This window comes from Passer domesticus, chromosome 16 (genome assembly GCF_036417665.1).
Source record: "Passer domesticus isolate bPasDom1 chromosome 16, bPasDom1.hap1, whole genome shotgun sequence".
NCBI classification, from domain to species: Eukaryota; Metazoa; Chordata; class Aves; order Passeriformes; family Passeridae; genus Passer; species Passer domesticus.
The window spans coordinates 15,263,818-15,286,131 of NC_087489.1; the positions used below are offsets into that span (position 1 = coordinate 15,263,818).

General features: G+C 38.4%; 1 protein-coding gene across 8 annotated transcripts in view; it reads left to right on the plus strand.

Moving 5' to 3' along the window:
* SULF2 (sulfatase 2) overlaps positions 1 to 22,314 on the plus strand; it is a 78,350-nt gene that overhangs the window by 18,514 nt on the left and 37,522 nt on the right. For 3 of the 8 annotated variants that reach the window (XM_064391509.1, XM_064391504.1, XM_064391505.1), the window contains exons 2-5: positions 13,033 to 13,279; positions 18,750 to 18,989; positions 21,353 to 21,457; positions 21,702 to 21,853. In XM_064391509.1, the coding sequence (XP_064247579.1) occupies positions 13,105 to 13,279; positions 18,750 to 18,989; positions 21,353 to 21,457; positions 21,702 to 21,853 (672 nt within the window). In that variant the 5' untranslated portion in view covers positions 13,033 to 13,104. Of the gene's footprint in view, positions 1 to 792; positions 945 to 7,106; positions 7,314 to 7,354; positions 7,457 to 13,032; positions 13,280 to 18,749; positions 18,990 to 21,352; positions 21,458 to 21,701; positions 21,854 to 22,314 lie in introns of those variants that run through there. The other 5 variants (XM_064391507.1, XM_064391508.1, XM_064391512.1 and 2 more) reach the window with 4 other exon arrangements.

Here is a 22,314-nt window from a genome sequence, read left to right on the forward strand (position 1 = left end):
AGAGTTGATAATGTACTTACATCTATTGTTTATTGCATAATTTACTAGATATTGTAAATGAGATTAAGGGTTTGTATGCACTCTTTTCAAAGATACAAATGGGAGTTCTTTGACTTTCTTAAAAATACCTTTTTTTTTTTTTTAGTAAGCAGAGAAGAAGCCAGCTATCAAAATATTACATTGTGTATTGTTCTTGTTACAGTTGCCAGTTGGGTGCTGAAGTGATGCTTCCTCTGAGAAAAAAGCTTGATAAACAACTGAGAACTTGAGTCAATCAAATTGAGCCAAATCAAATTGAGCCAAAAAACTGATACTTCTGTAACAGAACGTGGCTTTGCATTTTTCTTTTTGTGGGAATTTGTAGTTTAACTTCCTTCTTAATCTTGGTCTCCTCTTTCCTAGCAATGTGTTTTGCAAGGCAACGGAGTGCTTTGTACTCTGTGTTCTGATTAGGTTATCTGCTATAATTTTTGTTTATTACATTTTGCTTTCTTTGTTGACTCTTAATTTAATTTTATCATAACTTGGCATGTTGATTAGTTGCTGTTTCGCTGAGGTCTGCAGCTTCCCTGCCCTCATCATGTCACTTGTGATTAAGCAACTGCAAAGCCCTTTACCCAGCTTCTAAAGGGTAAAAGTCAAAAATCAATAATGTGCCAGCCCTCCCAAAATGCAGTGGCGGTGAGGGGTAAATGAATGATTAAACATGATTAATAACAGTGTAATGGAAGATGCAAAGTAGGGAAAAGTACTCACTTTAGGCTAAACTCAGAGATTTATTGCTGAATACTACAAATAATGGAATCATCAATCTTCCAAGGACTAAAAAAAGGCATCTGCTGCAGCCATTTTAGAATGCAGTGAAAAATATCTTGCTGCTTTCATCATTGTTTCTTGTGGCCCAGTTATTCTGAGTATAAAATACATGCTGCATAAAGAAACAGGTATGTAAACTTTGTAGTTAAAATTGTTTGCTTCTTGTACAGTTTAAAGTTGTGAAGACTGTTGGCAAAGGAAAAAAAATAGCCAGTATTGTTGATTACTTTGAATGTGTGTACAAAGATATAAGTGTTCATGTGGTTTTGTAAGATGGTAATTACACTTACTAAAGCAGGGGATAAAGGAATGTTGCTAAAGGAGTGAAAAGAGAAACATGCCAAGTACATAAAAGCGAGAGCTCTTATGGGATAATGGAAAAAAATATAATGATATATGCTCAGCAATGCCTAGAGTTTGGTTATTGACGACAGGGACGACTAGCTAGAGACAGGACTTATTTCCTGACCTTGCTTACCAAAGATGAAAATAAACAGAAATGGAGAGCAGTCAGTATTACATAACTGAAAAAGATTTGTTAGCTGAGATTAAGTTGTCCGTGTCAGAGAAGAAAACCTTCCAGTCCAGTCCAACTTCTGCAGGAAGCAGTGCTATGGATTTCAGTTGAAATTCTATATTTTAAGATTTCTGAATTTGCATCCTGGAAAATGGTAATATCTAAGGTATCATAAAGGTGTTTCTGCACAGCAAAATATGCCTGCATTTCTAAAGGTGTGTGGGTGGGAGCAAGCTCAGAGAAGCATAGAAATCTCTTCCTGGGGCAGATAAAATAGCAGGGAGTCCTGAAGGACTGCGTTACAGCACAGAGCAACATCTCCATCGCTGTGGGGCTATGGCTTCTTCTTTCTGTAATGAAACCTGTTTTGGTAAACCAAAGGCTTGCAAAGGCTCTTCATTCAGTAAGAAAAACAGAGCAGTGGTAAAGTCTTTGGATTTTTTTCTTTCTATCTTTGAATAAACTAAAGCTTAGTGTTAGGACTGGTTCAGTCTTCAGCATGAGAAGTCTTGGGTTACTTCAACTATTCTGAGTTCAGGCGCTCATAATTATATTGGTTTTCAGTACCGACATCTTGCACAATTATATTCTAGATGCCTAAATTCATCCTGTGGCTTTTAATGGATGTGTTATCACTGTTCTGGGTTTTATTCTCACCATGATGTCTCTTGTGTGCTTCCTCATTTCTTCCCCATTAAAAAAAAAAAATCCTTTTAACTTTGAAATCTCGTTGTGCCTTACATTTCACATAACCCATTACCTCTTCAGAAAAAAATCCTACTCTGATCTATTCGTGTCCTGTATTCTCCTTATCCCCTTGGATCTACTTATACATATGCATGTCTTTCCTAGATATATGTAGTCCACTCATCTTACACAAATCTGTTGTGGAGGATTTGTCTTTTTTGTGAAACTTTCATCTAGTGATTCTCATACTTAATTCACTTTCACAGTGAGGTCAGGAAGCTGCAGCCATCTTAGACCCTAGATCCATTGCTCGGTGACATCTCAGCATTCTTGCAGCAACCTCCTTTCGTTTATTACACATATTGTTAGTTTGCCATGGGATCTGTTACTGATCTTTCAATTGCATTACAATCAGCTATTTTAATTTTAACCTTTTTTCCCTGGAAGAGCAGAAACAGTATCCTGAGGTGTTTTCCAATTATTTCAAGTAATTAATCCACCCTTTTTTATTTAACATTCTTGATTGAACTATGGTGCAATAAATAAAAAGCTTTCTGAAAGAGCAAAAGCACTTTCAAAAAGAGTTTTCTACCAGTAAAGAGAAGTAAGATGGCACAAACAGAGGCTGTGATGGATTTAGTTGCCAATTATGCTGAGTAGTAGAGTGGTATTCATGTTTCTGGGCAGTTCATTATGTTTGATATGATCAGTTGGGTTGCATCATCAAACTCTGAGGCCCATTTGGATGGGAACTGCACTGTATTAAATTTTATTCCATGCAGTCCATTGTTTCTTGTTGGTTTTCATTCTAGGCCTGCTTCTCTCTTCTCTCCTGACTTTTATTGCTTTTTGGAGCTGTTTAAAGGGAAAGAATCTATACACAGGGATTTATTGTTATTTATTGTCTATACAGACAGCTTATATTCATTTGATTCATCTAAATAATTCCTGTATTTCTGCCAGTTTGGGGTGCAGCCAGAAAAAATATACTCTGGCAGACACATTTATGGGTTGACCTTTTCTCAATCAATGAACTAACAGTAGTGATACTCTCAATGTAAGATTTTGGGACTGTGACCTAGGCTGCAGCTCAAGCCATCAAATTTTCTGCCTCCAGCAGTGGAATATATTCCCTGCTGAGCTCTTCTCAATCATTTTGTCTTTTAACTTTTTTTCATTTTAGTGAGTATTGGCTTTTTGTATGAGCTTCCACTTTTTCTTCTCAGGTGAAAAGGGACTAGAGAACTCTTGTTTGCCATACCATTTAGTAAATCATCTCTGTGCCTCACTGCAGCAGCACAGAAGATGACAAAGCATGGAGCTAAGTCAGAAGGCTCTGGGCACTTAGATATGGACTTCTAAGTTGGGCATATTGAATTTTTCAAGTGTCCTGAGAGCTGCAGCTCTAGTCTGTGAGGCTTAACCTGTCTGTGAAAAATAATCTCTGTGGAAATATACTCAGATGTCATGTCAAACACCCCTGTTTGGCATGGGAAGTAGTGAATGTACTTTGGGACTCTGAAAGAATTCTCAGGAATTACCGCTGAAGTCAGTAGAAAAAAAATGGTACTTTTTTTTCCTACCAGATACCTGGTAGAAAAAAGATGAAACTGATTTGTCATTAAAAACCAACTTTTTCAAAATTTCAAGTTTCTATTTTAAGAATGCACAAGATATGCATTCTATCTTTCAAATGACTGCATGCTACCAGTAATGAAGCTGCTATAACACTTAGTGTTAGGACTATGTACTAGTGTTAGGACATATGTACTTGCTGAGACATGTCTGTGGTCCCTAGAGGAAGTAGCCTGCATCCCCAAATGCACCAAATGACCTTACACAAAGGGAATCGAGAAATCCTCAAGGTCCTTGCAGATGATCAGTGACAGAGATACCAGTGACTGGTAGATGAACATTTCTCATAAAGTAACTACTCTATCTCTGATGAATCAGTCCTGACCCTCAAGGGAAATCCACAAAACCCCTTCAAAAGATAAGCCTTAATATTGAAATTCATGACTCTGATAAAAGGGAAAAATGATAGACTTATTAGACATAGGTTTTAAAGATGTGTTGTAATTTACTTAACCTCAGTTCTCATTTCTCCCACCCCCGTAACAAGTCTGTGTTTTTCAGCAGATGAGTTACTACCTTATTTTAACAATCTGTCTCCTTTTACTTTGTTAGCAAGGCTTCCTATATTGGAGATCTGAAGTCCTTTGCTTTCACATGGCTTGATTAACACATTAGTTAAATTTAGAGCAGCTTAACTTTGAAGATAGCTGCTTCTGTTTCAGATCTAAAGTGCTTGATATGCCTGAGGCTGTTCTGTTCGTTCCCATCTGTAGCAGTTCATCTAATAACAGGTACCGATCCCACCATAAGCTTTGCCTCACTTGTGCTACTGAGGCAAGAGAACAAGAAAATTACTTTCTGTGTGTGTGAAATGTAGGCAGTTGGGTAACTTTCTCTCCTAATATTTCTTGCTATTGTCCATTTGAAGCCCAGCTTAGAATATATAAATATTCAGATAATAGGCAACATTTGTTATTTGAGGTACAGTAAAATAAATTCAAACTGTTCAATGGCATGCTGTGAGAGAAATCAGAAGTTTATTTAGTGTAAAAGCTGTGGTGTGGCAGTGAAAAGGAATGAACTTGCTTTTTAATTTTATCTTTTGAACTCTGATCAGCTACGATGATCCATATATACCAATGGAATCCTTTTCCAGGTAGTGTGTAAAATTACTTCCTTTATTTAAAAAGGAGATACCTGAAAGGTTTCTTCATCATTGCATGAGTCAGTTTTTTGACCTTCTTGTTTTACCTGTAATTTCACATTATTTTATTGCTTTAGACTTCAAATAAACCACAGTATTTTAAATACATCTGAATCCCGTGACTTTCTGGCAATAGGAAAACAAGCTGAAATCACTAAACCACTTTAAGTTTGGATGCATTACAGTTGTTACCCATCCTGTTTTGTAACTGTGCCAGAACAAGTTCTTTTGAAATGCATGAGATGAAAATGCCGTTCTCTTGAAGTGGAAGCACCTTCCACTTTGCAGGATTGTCTCAGAGCAGGGGTTGCATTATCCTCTTAATGCACTTGCATAACTCCCATTAACATTAATGGAAACTACATGCACTCCCTGTGAGGGGAATGTACTCTTTTCTTGAAATGAACAATCTATTGTGACAGATTTTCTAGTGACATTAAATCAAATTTAGATTCCTAGACTAATTCCACTAACACTAGTCTTAGTGTCTTTTGATGCTTGTAGTTTATATTAATGAAATTGTAGCTTTATATTAGGTCATGTGTTTCTTAAAATGGAAAATCCCATTTGCAGTCCTCTAGAAACAGGGAGATAGTCCATTTTCTTCTTCAATGTGAACCACTGTATAGCGAACTTAGTATTTTCTTTGGCTTTGTAGTTACTGCTTGCAGTCCCTTTAGAGGTAGTTTATAGAGGTTGCATGTTGCAGGTGGCAAACTGTTGGCCTGTGGTTAGGGCAGAGGAATGCTGGGTTCCTCGTTCTGTTCCTGGCCTGAAAGGCTGTTTGGGTTTAGACACTAATTCATGTCTAAAATGTGCAGAATCAGAACATCCTCGCTCACAAGTGTGTTGTAAAATTGTCTGTGGATTGTTTCATTTTGAGTTGAAAGTTGCTAGCTAAATGTCGAATGTTATCTCAGAAAGCAGTAAAAGAATTCTATCACAATGTTAGTGAGATGTAGGTCCTGTTTTAGCACACCATGTGAGTCTGATTAGTGTAACTCCCTCTTAGGGAGTGGTTTGTTTATTCCAATACAGTTCTGCTGTTGCAGCCCCTAGTGTGAACACTGTAGTATTGACATACAGTGTTTCACCTGTATTGCTCATTCCTGTCCATACAGGAGCACACTTGGCACCTTAGCAGTGACATCCTTGTGTTTGGAGGAAGTGTGTGCCATTTCACTGCACAGTATCATATAGCAAGACATTTAAACACACCAAGATATTTATTTAGGATCTGTCTATGTGTAGCCAAGAACAGAGCCAATAGTAAAAAATTGTTCAAGAATGTGAGCCTTCTCCATCAAATTCCAGAAGAGGTCACTGGGGCAATGATTGTTTTAAAGCAAAAGTCCTAGTACATTATAGATTGAACAGAATATTAAATGTAATAAGAAGTGTCAGGAAATTCTGGCATAACCCGTGCTGAATGTCTGACACTATCAGCATGGGAATGCCAGAAGAAAACGTTTCATTCTTATGTTTGGTGTTGTTTTTTGTTGTTGTTGTTTTTTTGTTTTGTTTTCGGTTTTTTTAACACGTTAATCTGCTAGTATCTTTAAAAGATACTTTTTTAAAGATACTTTTTAAAAGAGGCCTTTAAAGTGTCCAGTGAATAACTTATGAATTTAGATAGTTAGCCAAACAAGTTCCAGGAGTAAAATGTAACTGGTTGCAAGTAGTGTTGACAGCATCTTCTGTGAGCATGGTCCCTACCTCGAAGAGCTCTGTTAAGCTTAATTACTAATGAGTATTAGGCCCTTTAATTTCATCTGCACCAGTGGAACGACGTCTGTCTTAGCACGACCTTTTAGAAGTCTTTAGGCTCACCCTCACAGGTGTCTCGTGGCAGGGTCCGGGCCAGACTCAGGCCTTCAGCCCCTTTGGAGTCTGCCACCTCCGTCCTCCCGCCCCACAGCGCTGGGGGTGAGGGGTGGCTGTTGCTTGGGGCTGGCAGCACTCGGCAAGCCCTAGCGATAGGGGACAAGAAGAGCACAGACTATGAGGGGCAATTAGATTCCCCTTCCTCCGCCTGCCACGGACTATCCCCTTCGCTTAGAAAGGCTCTGTGCACCAGGTGGGAGGTCAGCGTCCTTCTGTTTGGTGCGGGGCTGGCTCTGGGACCTTCTCGGCTTCCCCGTGCGCGCCGGGGTGCGGGGCTGCGCCATCGTCTTCGCCGCTGTGCTGTCGCTGGACTTTGAACAAGCCCGGGGCTGGTGGGACAGGTTTCCTCTCTGCGCGCAGCTGGGCATTGCGCAAACTCGGGAGGAGGATCCTCGAGGTAAATGAACTTTTTAAACGGGAAGAGGAGAAGAAGGGAGAGGAAGAAGAAGAGGTGGGGGCAGCACCCGCCCGAGCGTTTCCTCTAAACGCTTCTTCGGGAAACGGGATTCGGCTGCTGCCCGGCACCGCGGCCGGAGGATGCGCTTCCCCGCGCCGCCGGGCCCCGGGCTCCGCGGGCGGGCGGTGGCTGCACCGGCCCTGGCCTGGCACGGCTGAGCGCCGGCTCCGCGGGTAAGTGGGGAGTGCTAGAGGGCAGGTCCGGAGCCCCCGCCCCGCCCCGCGAGCTAGGGACGGCGGGGCGGCCGTGCCGCTTCTGCGGCTGCTGGCCACAGAGCCAGGCTGCCATCGCGGGGAAGCTGGGCGGCGGGTCTAAGGTAGCTGTGTAGGGACCGGCTGGGGCTGGAAGTTGAGCGAGGGGGCTCGGCGGCCGGGCGGGGACTGGAGTCGATGTGGTCGCACCGGCCTTGGCCAGCCGTGCTGGAAGCTCCGCGGAGCTCCCCGCCCTGCTGCGGCCCTGCCGGCCCGGCCGGCCGGCGCTCGCCGGCTGCCGCCGGGGGCTGCGGACCGGCTGGGGGGGTCGTGCCACCCCCTCGCGAAGGGGAGAGGGCCCGGGCGACCGCTGGGGGGTCCGAGAGTGCGGGCTGAGTGAGCAGCGCCGGGGCTGTGAGGAAAACAGTTCCCAAAAGACAATTGGATGCCATAGCGTTCGGCTTCACGTATGGCACATCACCGGACCGATCCGGGCAGTGTGTGTATCTGAACGCCTCTGTGTGTTTGCAGCTGTATAAACACAGGGAGACAGGGAGATTGCCCCCCCGCCCCGCGTACAGCTACAAAAACTGTGTTTATTTGATAGGATGAATTTGTGTAATGGTATCTGGTTTTGCCTATTTTTTCTCTCTTGAAGCACTTGCACTCATTTCCTTACCGTATTTTCAGAAGTGTATGTCTGTGGTTTTTACTGTACTTAATACAAGTTAATATAATTATCATTAAAGTCAAAGACTGCATCTATTATATATAAATGTGTGACGATAATAGGTAAAATAGCAAAATTATTCTTTGTTTCTTTCAAGTTGTTGGGTGTTGCATATGGTACAGAAAAATGTGCTTATTCTTCGGTATTTGAGGGATCCAAATAGCAATTTAACCTATCAGAGGACTGATTAATTCTCTGTTTGTCACTAGGAAACTCTAACAGTAATATTCAAGCAGTGGGCAGAAAGAAAGTGGATTGAGGTGCTTAGAACATTTCTTAAAATATCAAGTCCTAGGGAAATTTATAACTGATTTACAATTCTGTTGTATTTAAAATAAAGTTACAAAATATGAATGAGATTTTGTATATGTGACCAAGCTTCTCTGTGATAAATATTTCGTTTTTGTCTGGTGTTCACCAGCATAAGGCAAGCAAGTCAGAAGAATGTGTCTGAATAGTAATTTAGTGACTGTAAATCAGCACAACTGTAATCTTCAAGAGTCACATTTAGCACTGGGGATTTGATTTTTGTATTTTCATAAATTTTTGACTGCCTGGGGGAAAAAAAATTAGAAAGTAGAAAACTATGAGCAAACACAGCATGTTGTTAGGTTACAGTGGTAATGTTGATACCAGTCTTCCCCTGGGAACCTTGATAGATTGCAAACAAGATTATTCCCAATCCACATATGAAAATGTGTTTATCTCTTACAAACACAATATAGTGGTTTGAAGTGATGGCTGACAGCTTTAGTGAGAGAAGACCTAGCATAACCAAAGCGCTATGCAAAGGAGTGACTCCAGTTAAAAGAACAGCAGCACAGCTGAATCAATTTAACTGGCAGAGTGGATTTGATTGGGTTGGTTGCTAGGGAATGGCTCCAGCACCATGTATTTCAATGAATTTAAACGTTGGACTAATGACACACCTAGGTCTGCTTAAGTAATCCACCTGGTATTGGCTCCAGCCACACTGAGAGCAGGTGTGTGTTGCTTCTCTCTAGCCGGTTTTCCCTTAATGTGCACTTCCACCGTGTGGCTCACGTACGGTTACCCTGTTCTGTGGTGGTTGCTGGGCAAGTTGAACTTGTCATACCAATTCTGTATTTAGTGTTTTGTAGTATACTTATTTAAAAGGAAAACAAGCCAAAACAAATAAAACCCAAAACCAGTTAATGCAGTAATTTCTAGAAGTAGAGTGGAAGCAGACATATATTTGATACAGAGTTACAGGAAGAGTCAGATGTTATTCTTGGTTATGTTGTAACAACTGAATTTACCTAGGTTAAGTGAAGTTGCACAGAGCTTATGCAGTGGACAGTTGTGCTAGGACTTGCTTAGGGTGGGTTGGGACCACCAGTCTATGCAAACTAATGTCAGTTACTAATTTTGCACACACGGGGCCTCTTACATCTGTGCCAAGCAATATTAATCAATAGCATGTTAAAAATACCGTCTGGGATAGAACTGACATCAGTCATCCCTATGCATACTGCTGCTATAGAACTGACATTGATTACTGAGGGCAGTGTTATAAAGAACTCTTTCTTTGGTGTAAATGCTACCTGGAAACAGCCCTTTGCTGACTTTTTATAAATGGAGTGTGGATGTCTGGCTTTATCTCTTCAACATTTATAATGTGAGATAGTGTAACATTTTGTGTTACACTAAAGGAGAAAATAAAAGGACCAGACTTTTTCAAAAGCAGCCTTTTAAGAAGTTTGATAGGATTAAGAACGCTCAGCTAGATGCCCCATCTGAAGATTTCATAAATTTCTGATAGCACTTTCCTAAATATAAAACATGAGTGAGATTTTTCAAGTTGTATGTGTAATCTGGAAGAAAATAAGAGGCATACCTAATTCTCATGAGAACCACTACAGATTAAGTGTCTTTAATACTGGAGGATGGTCTGCAGAGGCACAGAGAGCAGTGGACCATCTGTACCACTCAGATCAAAATTGCATTTTGGAGAGGGTGCTATATTAAATGTGCTATATTAAAAGATTGGGGCACTGCTGTGGAACTGTTCTGGCTTTATCTGTAAGTTGCAGATTAACCTTGTTGACAGAAATGGGAAAAGAACTGCTAATAGAAACTTTGTTGTGTTTCCTCCTAGAAGTTCACCAAAAACTAGGGGTTAAAAAAACCAATCTGTATTTGGCCACTGGCAATTCTTGAGGGACACTCTTGTGTTGCTATTCTGATAACTTCTTAAAGCTAGCTTTTGGATTGTACTGAATATATGCTGTTAGTTGTGGCAGGTATGTCTTGTGAAAACATACTTTAAGAAATAGGTTATTTTCTAAAATTGCTTTGATTTTCTTACCTATTTATTGGTATGACTTTTGCACATAATTACATACTTTGAGTTGATTCCCAGGAGTTCTTACTTTGATAACAATGGGATCACAATAGTTGAAAAGTACTCATTGTGGGGGAGTGAGATAACAGGTTTGGTGGAAGATGTCTGTTGTATCTGACATGAAATTCTCTCTTCCACTCACAGTATCTTTTCAGAGATCGCTAATTCTTTTAACCACAAATATACAAGTGTGGATAAAATAGCTGTGGGAGAGCAGTTTATGTGTATCCCCAAATGTCTTAAGTATTTAATAGATAGCTAAGCTGCTCTCTGAGATGGGGACAACTTCTATTTTTAGTTATGAATGGAGTGTTTGAGGGGCAATAAAGTATGAGGAAATGACTGGTTGAGGGGAGAGAGGCAATGAGGTCAGGAGGTTACTTCCATGTGTTTGTTTTAAAGATGAGAAAAATGTAGGAAAGACTGCTAAATGCGCAACACTGTAGTGAAGGTAGTTCTGACCAGATACAGCAAGAATGGGCAGCTTTTCAAATGCTGCAAGAAAAGTTAGCAAATGCTTTTATTTTGAGAAACTCTCGGCTAGTATAGACTGAAGAAAACCCACATGAACTTCCAGACCTTCAGAAAAATGTTTGTGTGTAATGAAAACATCTATAATGTCAGTTTATTTTTTTTAACAAAAGTACATACGTGGTAGTTTCTGAAGAGCAGAAGGCATTTCTCTACCTCCTCCCTCTAAAAGCTTGTGTCCGAGAATATGTACCTGCTAAGCAAACTTACTTTTTACGCTCCCCTGTTGAAATAGATACAGGTTTCTTTCTCAAGCTGCTTTTGTCTACTCCAGACAGTAGCAACACATGGACTCTGGCATGATTCTTCCCAGTTATACTGCTGCAGATGGAATTCTTAGTACAAGGAATGAAAATTGATTGGACTTCTCAGTGTTTCTTTTGCTATAGCCTGGCATATTTCTTAGCAGCAGCAGATACTAAAACTGCATCTGTAAAATTTGAAAGCTCTTTCCCTGCCCATTAGAACAAGTATTGGGATATCTAAATAAATTTTTAGTTTCTAGGAAAAAAGGTAACTTCACCTACCTGTGAAACCCACTGGACAGACTAGTAAGGAAGGAAGATTTTTCATTTCCTCAAAACCCTATGAGTGTGCAAATTTGGAAAGTATCCTTAATAAGTATAATATTCCATATTAGTATAGCAATGTATCTGTTGACTTGTGTGAAAATTCAATATACATTTCTTATGTGAGCATAGAAACTGATTATAATTTTTCAGACCAGTGGTTTTGCTATTGCATGAAAACTTTGATTAAGAAATTTATTTCAAAGAGCAATTGCTGACAGAGAGGAAGTAATAATGTGGCTATGAAATAATCTACTGGTGTAAAACTGGTGTAAAAACTGTTTTCTGTAGGGGTAGAATAGCCAACATGTTTCTTAGGGTAAAATACATTGTGCTATGTTCTTTCTGCTCTGGCACTTCTGGGCTTTATAAAAATCAGAGGATCTCTCTTGCGTAATTTTTAATTGATTTTTCCTTCTTGTACAAAATATCATTGGCGCCAGTCCAGAAAAAGACAGGGAGCAAGTAGGGAATTTATAAAAAACTAACTCATTGATTGCTGGATCTGATGAAATAATTAGTACTTGATATTTTCAATACTTTTTTTTGACTTCTGAAAGCAAGAGAAAATCCCTTTATATCAGAAGGTGACTGAACAAAGCTGTGATTTCAAAGATTTTTCAGCATGCTAATTAATTTCTTGTAATCTCCTTGTAGGAATTGCTAAGAATTTTTCATTGCCTCATTACCAGGAGTAGTACCAGTTAGATGAGCTCTGTTTTGCAATCAAGTCAATTTTTGGGGCATATGCTCTGTTTTGCAATCCAGTCATAGGCAGTGCAAGTCACTTTGGTGCATCCATTCCTGAACATTAGCAGTAATGAGCCCTCAAATGTGTTCATTATTAATAATGGTATTTTTAAAAAGTGTGTAATCTTGGAAGCCAACAGAAATGCTAAAGGGATCTTGTACTAACATCAAAGCTGTAGCAGACTTCAAACAATATCATAACATAGTCCCAACATCATCGGGATAGCTTCGCTCTTTAATGGAATTTGTAAGATAAATCAGTATATAACAAATCTTCTGTCTAAGTGTTCTCTGACTTTGCAAATATGTTGTTAGCTCAGTAAATTTTACTACAGTCTTGTTTAAAAATTATGATAGACATGGGGTTTTTTCTCTTCAACATCAGCATTTTTGATGTAAACAAAAATGTCATCTGTAAATGGATCACTAAGGAAGGAGGGTGATTGCTATTTATATGTATGAAAGCAAAAGAATTTGAAACCCTGTTAAATCCTTGAGCTTGCTGCCAGATCTGAGCTTGGAGTGAAATTTTGTTGCTTACCTTGATAACAGCTTATAAATTTAATTTTCCAAGTTTCTGCTTCTAGCTGGCACTAGAAAAATAAGTGTTTGCCTTGGGAGTTTTGTTAGTTTTTTTCTTGGGAGTTTAGATTATTTCAAGTACATTGCTTTTTACTTCTTTGGAGAGAACCTGGCTGTTCCTTGATGGGTGCAGAGGGGTGAAAATATAAATACTTGTTTCCCTCTCCCTTTTAGGAGACCTGCAAAGAAAAAGAAATAGAAGCCATTAAGCTGCCTTGTTCAGAGAGAGCATTAAATCAGCACAACATGGCACAGCACAGTATTGTCCTTGGATTATTCATGATGACTGTTTTATCACTGTTGGATGGAAGTTCAACTTTCCTGTTAAATCAGCGTCTGAAGGGAAGATTTCAAAGAGACCGTAGAAACATCCGCCCAAACATCATCCTTGTTCTTACTGATGATCAGGATGTAGAACTTGGTAAGAGACCAGTATAAAGAGAATTTTGGCCAATGAGTATGACATTGCTTTTTTTTGAAGCTAGATCCTTGCATTCAAAATAAGAAATTTTTTTCAGTGTGAAAAATGATAGGAAGAACAGGTTTAAACCTGCCTTTATATAGAACATCCTTTCCATCTGTCTGCAATTCAGGGACAGGAAAAGTTAGTCCCAAAATGTTAAAGTTCCTGTTCCTGTGGAAATACACAGTTCATGCCTGTCTGTCTTCATCTAAACACCTAAACTTTGCTTCTGGCAATTGCAAACTTTACCTGGAAAGCTGCATGTCAAAACAGTAGGTTTAAATTCATAACTGATAATTGCACCATGTAATTATCCAAATTATTTTGTGTAATTGCAGGCATTCATCACATATACAATTTTAATTTTATTTACTTAAATGTTACCTAACATAGTAATACTGTCCATTTAGATGTGTAGTTGATTACTGACCAAAGTGACACAGAACGAAAAGATCTACTCTGTTATCAACTCTATGTTATTTGTTGAAGAAAGGAGATGAAGATTAAACATGTTTTGCCTAATGATTTGGAATAATGAATTAACTGACAGTTTGGCTTTTGTTGTGTTACCTGAACAAGCTTGTATTTACCAAACACTGTATTAAGTTATGAAAAGTGATTAACACAAACCAGTTAACATTAATAGTTTTGCATTAGAATTATACTCTCATATGTGTATGAAGCCTCAGTCATCTGAAAAATGAAAACTCTTGTATGTATAGTCTGGTGGGGCAGTTTTGCCACCAAATTTTTCTGCATCCGATTTCTGGTATCGATAGGAAAATTTGGAAAATGGACCTCCCAGAAGAAGTAGAACATAAAATTAATCAACTTGTACTTCTCATACACTTACTCATCTTATTGAGAAGTTAATCACGGCAATGTTGCAATCTTTGTATAGATGCTTTCTTCATATCAATATTAAGGTATGCCTGCAGTATCACAGATGTCACACTCTTCATCAAGGTGGTAAGAAAGCCTGCTATGGAAGTAATCTCATCAAATTAAATGCCATTCAAATTATCAGGATCAGATGATGTTGTTGTCACCTTTTTTTAAATGGTTATTTGGATCAGAAATGAAGCAATTTCAAGAACATATATCCCAAAGAACCTAACTACGTTTTCTTGCAAAGGTGGTCCTAAAAAATGTTTCATCTTCTATTTTATGCTACCCTTTGTGTTTGTGATGCAATTGTGTAAGTCCTTTAGGCAGTATATTTCACTTCTCTGATAACTTGATGCTTTCCAATTTCAAGGATAATGGGCATGTGTCCACGCAAATTAGGATCTAAGTAAGGAAAATCCATTTGGTGAAGCTGAGATTGGATATTCGTCATTTGCCACTAATAGCTTTGGGAGACTCAATATTTGTTTGAATTAATTTTTATTCTTGTCTGTTGTCTGGTGAGCTGTCCAAGTTAATCAAAATTGCCATTTCTGCTGATTGTAGTTAGTGCATTTAAGCAAGATGAAAACAAGATGCGAATTACAAATAAAAGCTAAGGAAAAGTTGGAAGCTATGAAAGCGTAGCAGAGAAAGCTATGGGTAATATTTCATCTATTTCTAAGAATATTCTGTAACTGATTGGTGTTTTAGCTTTCATTGTTCTCTTGTAGCTACTTTGAAGGTAAAAGGGAATACAACACAATCTCAAGTGACTTGAAGAGCCTTTCCTTTATTTGTTTAAAGATGGATTTAGCCATGTGCCAGTAGCAGGTGGAGCTTACCAGAAAGACAATGTCATCCTTTCCTGGAAGGAGGTGTTGGGGTTTTTTTTTTATTTTTTTGGTGTGGTTTATTTTTTTTGGTTTGGTTTGGTTTTGTTTTTTAATTCACATTACTGTTAATCATTTCACTGAGTTTTACTGGAAACCAAACCTCAGCCTTGCATTGAAAGAAGGAAAATACTGATGAAGGACTGGTAGATCAAATGCAGAATCTCTGAAGGACGTCAAAGGAGAATGTGTATAGATTATAATGGATACAAACGGGAGAAGACAAATGAGAACACCAAGAACTACAGACATATTTGCTAGACTGTCTAATCAAAAGACTTGTATTGACAAGCATAATATAAATAAGAGGAATATAGTGACAAGGAATAATTAATTAGGAACAAAGAACTTTTTTTCCTACTACATCCAAGTTAGTGTAATGCTGATGTCCCCTGTGTGGTGGAATCAGCATCTCCAGTTGAGTTAGATTTGCCTACCATACTGCTATCGCTTTAACAAACCAGCTCATTTAATAGTCTTGTTAGAGAAAGATCTGATTATTTAGGAGCTATTTTAATCACATTAAAGAAATCTGAGTGAGAGGTGATTTGTATGTTTTGAGACCTTCCTCTGAAAAGCTATGAAAGTAGCATGGAAAATAATTTTTTCTTGGTTATATTTGGAGATGGGGCTTTAGAGCTTTGTTAAATGTGAGGGTGTCTTGGGGTGAAGAAAGGGAAATGAAGATGTGAAAAGGATGTTTAATGAGTTTCAAATACAATAGAAAGAGAAGTCTTTAGGAGACAGTTAAAATTCTGGGGTTCAGTTTATTGGAAAACTCTTCTGAAGTTGTGCTTCAGAATAGACAAATCACTTTATACTTAATACAAGTTCTTCAACAGTTGGAGCTCCATAAAACGTAAATTATTCCCTCCTTCAACAAAACACAACTAATAGGAAGTCAGTATTTTTTCATAAATAATTTGTATATTTTCTCCATTAGTATTAGTCAAAATATCAGCTTTGTCCCTGAGGTGAACTGTGAAGATATGTGAAGCAAAGTTATGGAAAGCACACATTTCAAGTGACATTTCTTAAAGTTTGCTTTGCTTTTTTCACTGAGTAACTTTAACATTTCAAATTGATTGAACTTCCACATTTTCCTAGTAGTCCAATGAATGTTTTCTTAAATGGCATAGAAATTTCATTTTTAACTGCTAAATTTTTGTTTATTATCAGCGGTTTTAGATGGGTAGCAACATTTTCTATATTAAATATTGACACTTTGAAGGCATGACTTCCTGTCATATATCCACTAGTGAAACCTCAGGAGGTCTTCTAGCTCAAAAGGTGATGTGGTGAGGTCCCAGTTGCTGATTAACACATAAGTAATCTGCCAGAGAATGGATGTCTCTGTATTGGAGGCAAACTGAAGAAAATAAGTTTTAATTGGCCGGTTTAACGCTGTTTAAAATATTTAAAGCTGGCCTATTTAAGATTATATAGAAGAGTATGCTGGATTTTACCTTGCACTGCCCTGTCACTCTGTATTAGTTCTCAAGCTGGAGAAGCAGAATAGATCATATGTTTTTGTGTTAAAGACTATTGATATATAGGGCATTGTCATTACAGCAGTACAGCTTCTTTTATTAAAGAAGCTTGCTGTCCCCAAGGGGAGTCTTAACATGTACTGTTATTTATGCATAAATGCCTCTGTCATTTAGAGAGGTTGTTAAATTGTATTTCAATAGCGCGATGGCAAAACATTTTTTCAGACTGCCTGTTTATGCTTGGGCTAGCTCATAAGACAACACAGAGGAAACATCCACAGTTTTCAAGCTCACATAATGTATAATTAGCTGTTATATTTGTTAACTGTACTGTTAGTAACTTTAAGTACTAATGCTTAACCCACAGCTATTATAGAAAAAAAAAATTAAACTCTTGCTTTCTTCAGAAACTCCTTTTTGATATGCGAAGATTAGTAAGTTCTAAGGGGGCAGTGCAGGGTTCTTGTTACAAAGTGATGTAACCCCAAAGTGATTTCAATCCCATGTACTCTGACCTGAGAAATGTACAAAGAGATTTTTAAATTTTTTTTTTTTTAATACTCTTTCCAACAAAATGGTCTCAAGCTAATGCCATGGCAGTGCTTAGGTAAAATGACCTACCATAGCAATTAACCTTCCTTCATGATGTCAGAGAGTCAGATTTTGTATGTGGCTTATGACCATTTTCCCTCTAGGTTTTGACTCCTGGTTATATCAATGTGCTCTGTACCAAACAACCTACTGTTTCAATTTCATGATGAAATCCCTGCGTAAAGAGCTTAGAAGAAATCTAAATCCATTATTGACAGAAACAACATAGTTTGTACCAGATGGTTGTAGGATGCAACCATCAGCTTTGATTAAAGCTGAGCTGTTAATCCAACTCAGTCTTGGGCAAGTTAACCCCAACTCTATTCTAGCATGAGCCCATACCTTCCTCTCCATATTTTCAATTGGCTTTCTTTGCACATAACAAGAAGGGAGGGTTGGTGATGAACAGGTTTTATCTCCTTTGCAAGGTCATGCTGTTGACATGTACCATGACAAATTCTTCAGAAAATTGAAATTTTTCCTAGATCAAGAAGATTTTCTCTAACTAGCTCAGTTTTAACATTTAGGGACTGATAGAGGAGGGAAACTAAATTTCTTACTTCTCTGATCCTTGGTGTTTCTGGGTTTAGGAAGAGTGCTGATATGGATCCAGATTTAGCTAGGTGGATGTCTATGGTAAAGATCCAGTCTTTGACCAAAACCTTGTCTGAAATAAACAGAAAAACCATTTGGCAGCACTGTGGCATTCAGTAATTGTGGTCAAAAAGACTTCTATTCATGTTACCCAATTTTTTCAAGTCCATTGCTTAGTTGTTTGGTTATATAAAACATAGTGTTACCTGCCCCAAGTAATCATCTAAAAATCTGATTCTGCAGAATCAAGTCTAAGTAAATGTAGATAGTAAGACTGTTACCAGAATGGGTGAAGCGGATAGCTAGAACTCGGTGAACTTGTTATGGAAATTATTATGGGAGCTTTTTGGTGTCTTTGGTTCAGTGACAATTAGAGAAATCAATACCTCCTATTATTTCACATTAGGGAATATAACTATTTAACTACACAACAATTCCAGCAGACCTTTCTTGAGCAGTAGTTTGGACTAAATAGTCTTCCAAATGAAATGATTTCATGGTTACAACCCTCAGCCTTTTGCATAAGGCTGGCACAAAAAGCAGCATATCAGGTTTCTTGTGAAACCAAAAATTAAATAACACTTATGGAGCATGTATGCTTTGGTCAGGGCTGCTGCATAAAGTGCTTTTCACCCTCAGCTGCTGGAACAGTAATAGCAGGTCCGGAAAGGGTGTCGAGATGCTGCAGATAGTTATGGCTGTAAATCTTGAATTTAGAGAGATAGAAATGAAAGACGCATTATGATCTTTGTCAACATGCTTGAGTCAAATCTTTACTTAGGACTTCAGTATTTAGTCCTTACTGAAACGATGGGAGAACTTCACTGAGGCAGGATCTGTAGTCTCTCTGGATCTGGGTTCAGTCAGAGGTAACAGTGCCCTTCCTACTTGTGCTTCCTTCTGGTCTCTAATGTGACAGCTGAGCTCTTGTGACTGAGACATGAAAATATTTCTGAAATGTTTTCCATCTTTCAGGCTCTATGCAAGTGATGAATAAAACAAGACGTATCATGGAACACGGAGGTGCTCATTTCATCAATGCCTTTGTGACAACGCCCATGTGCTGCCCATCTCGCTCCTCCATCCTGACGGGGAAGTACGTCCACAACCACAACACTTACACCAACAATGAAAACTGTTCTTCTCCATCCTGGCAGGCTCAGCATGAAATACGCACCTTTGCAGTGTACCTCAACAATACAGGGTACAGGACAGGTAAGATCAAGACTGGGTCCATCTGAAAGCTTCCTAAGACTTACCTTAGATGTAGTACAGAGGCTAATGTATGTATTTTAATTCTAATTTCTTCTTGACTTCTGGCATTCTTCAGTGCATAATGCCAGAGCTTAAGTCCTTGGTGTTGGTTTAGCTTCCTTGTATTTTTACTTAAGGAATTTTTTGTTTACAAAAGAACAGCCAACAAAAATCCCAAGACTTTTGTTTTTCAGAAGGTGGAAATAAAATACTGTGTATGCTTGAACTGAAGACCTAGCAAACCTAGAATATGGCCTACAATTACCTGAAGTGTGCAGAACAATCAAGAAAGGTGCTACGAAAAGGAATTAGTGTTTTGACTTCTTTCATAAAACTGATATATGAAACAAATTAAGAATGAGAGAGAAGGGACTGCTCCTTTTGTGCTTTGGGGCAGTCAGCTGGTATGATTTCTCTAGACAGTCAATTCCCAGAAAGGTGTTTAGGAATAATTTGCAATAATAATTTGTTCATTTTTATTTTTTGGTTTTGAGGTCATTTGGTAGTACTGGTTAGCCCTGCAGATGTACAGTTTAACTTAATTCCTTGTGGTGTGGTTTGTTTGTCGGCTTGGGCGGGTTTTTTGTTTGTTTATTTTTGGAGTTTTTCAAGGATTGGAAAAAGAGGCAATGAGGAGTAAAGCTTTTTGAGGCTTGCTTATATATTTCAGCTCACAACCTTGGAGTGAGAAAGTTTTTAATCAATTCATAACCTAGGCTGTCTCCCTGTGTTTTTTCTCTCCTCTTTTCTCTTTTGTGTAATCTTGAAGGCAGAAACTGTACTCTTCTATTCCACTTCATAGCTTCCATCTGTTTTTCTTTGCTGCTGCTGGTTTCACATCTCCTTTGCCACTTCTCTATCCATTGTAATTTTCCTGTGTTTTGTTCTGTTGCACAAAATGATTCTTCTGGGGATCAGTCTTTCTGCACTGTAGCGTGCTCTCTGAGGTAGTGGCATTTGTAGCCGGGATCTACAGAGACTTGTGCTACTGCTGACACCTTTGTGAATGTGCTAGTTGGATGCAGGCAGGAGGGAGCAGTGTGGTGCAGGTTTTTCTTGCACAAGTTGGGAGTGAAAAATAGGTGACGGAAAAGATGCCGTCTTTCCCCATATTTTTTCTTTGGTTTCAGCCTTGGTTGTCAGTTTTATGTTATTTACCTTTGCCACTTTAAAAGGCTTGACCAACTTCATTAGGCACTGTACTTGGAAGAATAGAGGGACCAAGCTCAAGGGAAGTTGAGTCTTTGGCTGTGATAATGGGGGATTGAGCATGTGATAGCACACTGTGCTATCCCCCCCATTATCACAGATAAGGTAGAGAAAAATTGGCCATCAGTGTGCAGTAGACTAAAATGAGTGTGTGTATACACACCTGTATTTCTCCTCTTAGTCTACCTGGTGAAGTACTACCTCAATGAAGAAACTAAAGGGATCTGATAACAAAATGTAGTCTTAAGCTGCTCCTTGAAAATACTCTTAAGATGCAGAAGACTCACTGTATGTTTTATGCAACCCATTAGATTTCCTGCAGTTACTAAGGTAATTATACTAACATATAATCTTTACAGTAGTGTCATATTTTTGCTTGTCACAAAAGGTGCTGATTTGGGACCATTTTGTTGACCGTTTTGAAGGTGGCTTCAGTACTTGGGAATTACTGATTTTTGAAAAATCTGGTCAGTTACTTTAATATCTAAAAAGAACTGGTATCTCATGAAAAAATCTTACTCATGGAACAAAATTTAATAGTTAATGACAGGATTTTTATCTCAGAACCCTCATATTTCTGCAGTAAATTCATTAATTTCACTAAGTATATTCAACTGTACATTGTCAGTCTAAAAGTATATTTGGCCATGATGTGACTGGAACATATAGTTGATCTTTGGGCTAGCTGGTTGTTCTATGCAATGCTGAGAGTACTTTCTCATCTGCTTCCCTCTGATTGTCTCTCAGGGTCGAAAAGTATTAAAAGGAATTTTTGCTAGATATACCTCTGAAAAAAGGACAGAAGTGTTTTCTCTCTTCCCCCACTCCATTACTATACTAATGATTGGGCAAATGTTTGACTTTGGGCTGGGTAAAACTGGTATCAGATGCAAAAGTAAAAGATTTTAGAGAGGTAAACAAATCTTTATGTGTAATTGAGACTCATGCTCAGAATGCAAGTTACTATCTGGAAAATTGTCTGTTGAAATAGGTCCAAACAGCAGTGCTCTAAATACATTTTCAAAATACCTAAAGCATAGCATTCATGTTGAAATATAGAGTGTTAATATATTAAAACATGATTTCTAACTTCACACTCTTGGTGGTAAGTGCAGTTTCACAGGGCACTAATAGGTGGATAGATGCAGCTCAGCATCATGAAGGATATGAAGAGATGAGTCTGGGAGGAGGAATGTGTGGTCTGACTCCAAATATATCAGGTACTGAGAAAGAAAGTATAATGGTAATCGTGATCCAGTTTCTCCTGTACATAGGTGGTAAATCAAAATATCTGCATTATGAAGGTATAAATAACAAAAAAAACAGAGACTCATCTCTTATCTTAGATCTGTTGTAATGGAGAGAACAAAGTTATTTTAAGAAAAAACAGAAAGGAATGAATCAATTTAACAGTGGTGTTTTTGTTGTGCCTTCTTACTATGCTTCTGCTTTCTCTCACCCTAGCTTTCTTTGGAAAGTACCTTAATGAATACAATGGCTCCTATGTGCCTCCTGGTTGGAAAGAATGGGTTGGATTACTTAAAAATTCTCGATTTTACAACTACACACTCTGTAGAAATGGAGTAAAGGAGAAGCATGGATATGACTACTCCAGGGTAGGTCCTGTTGATTTATTTCTATTAACATGTATGTTAATGACATGACCACAAGAAAGCTGCACTTTATAGTTTGTCTCTTTTTGTACTTGAAAGCTCTTATGTGTAATATTATCTACAACCAGTAACAGTAGTGTTGGGACATGGTTACCTTCCCTTCTGGGAGGGTTATGTTACTGAAAACATTGTTACTAACAGTGTAAGCGAGTAAAATGTTCTGAGACTGTGTTAAATATTACAAGCTGCAGATCCAAAAGTAGACTTAAATGCTTCAGGTTAACTGTTTCTGTGGTTTGTATGATAATTATTGTGGCAGTGGAGTTACACAAGCATTAATGAGATGAGAATCCATTTCCCTCCAGCTAGACCCACCCTTTTCTTTTAAGGAACTTCTTTCACAGCCACAATACTATGGAGTAGTCACAGAATCTTAGTACAATTTATGATAATTCTGAATCAGT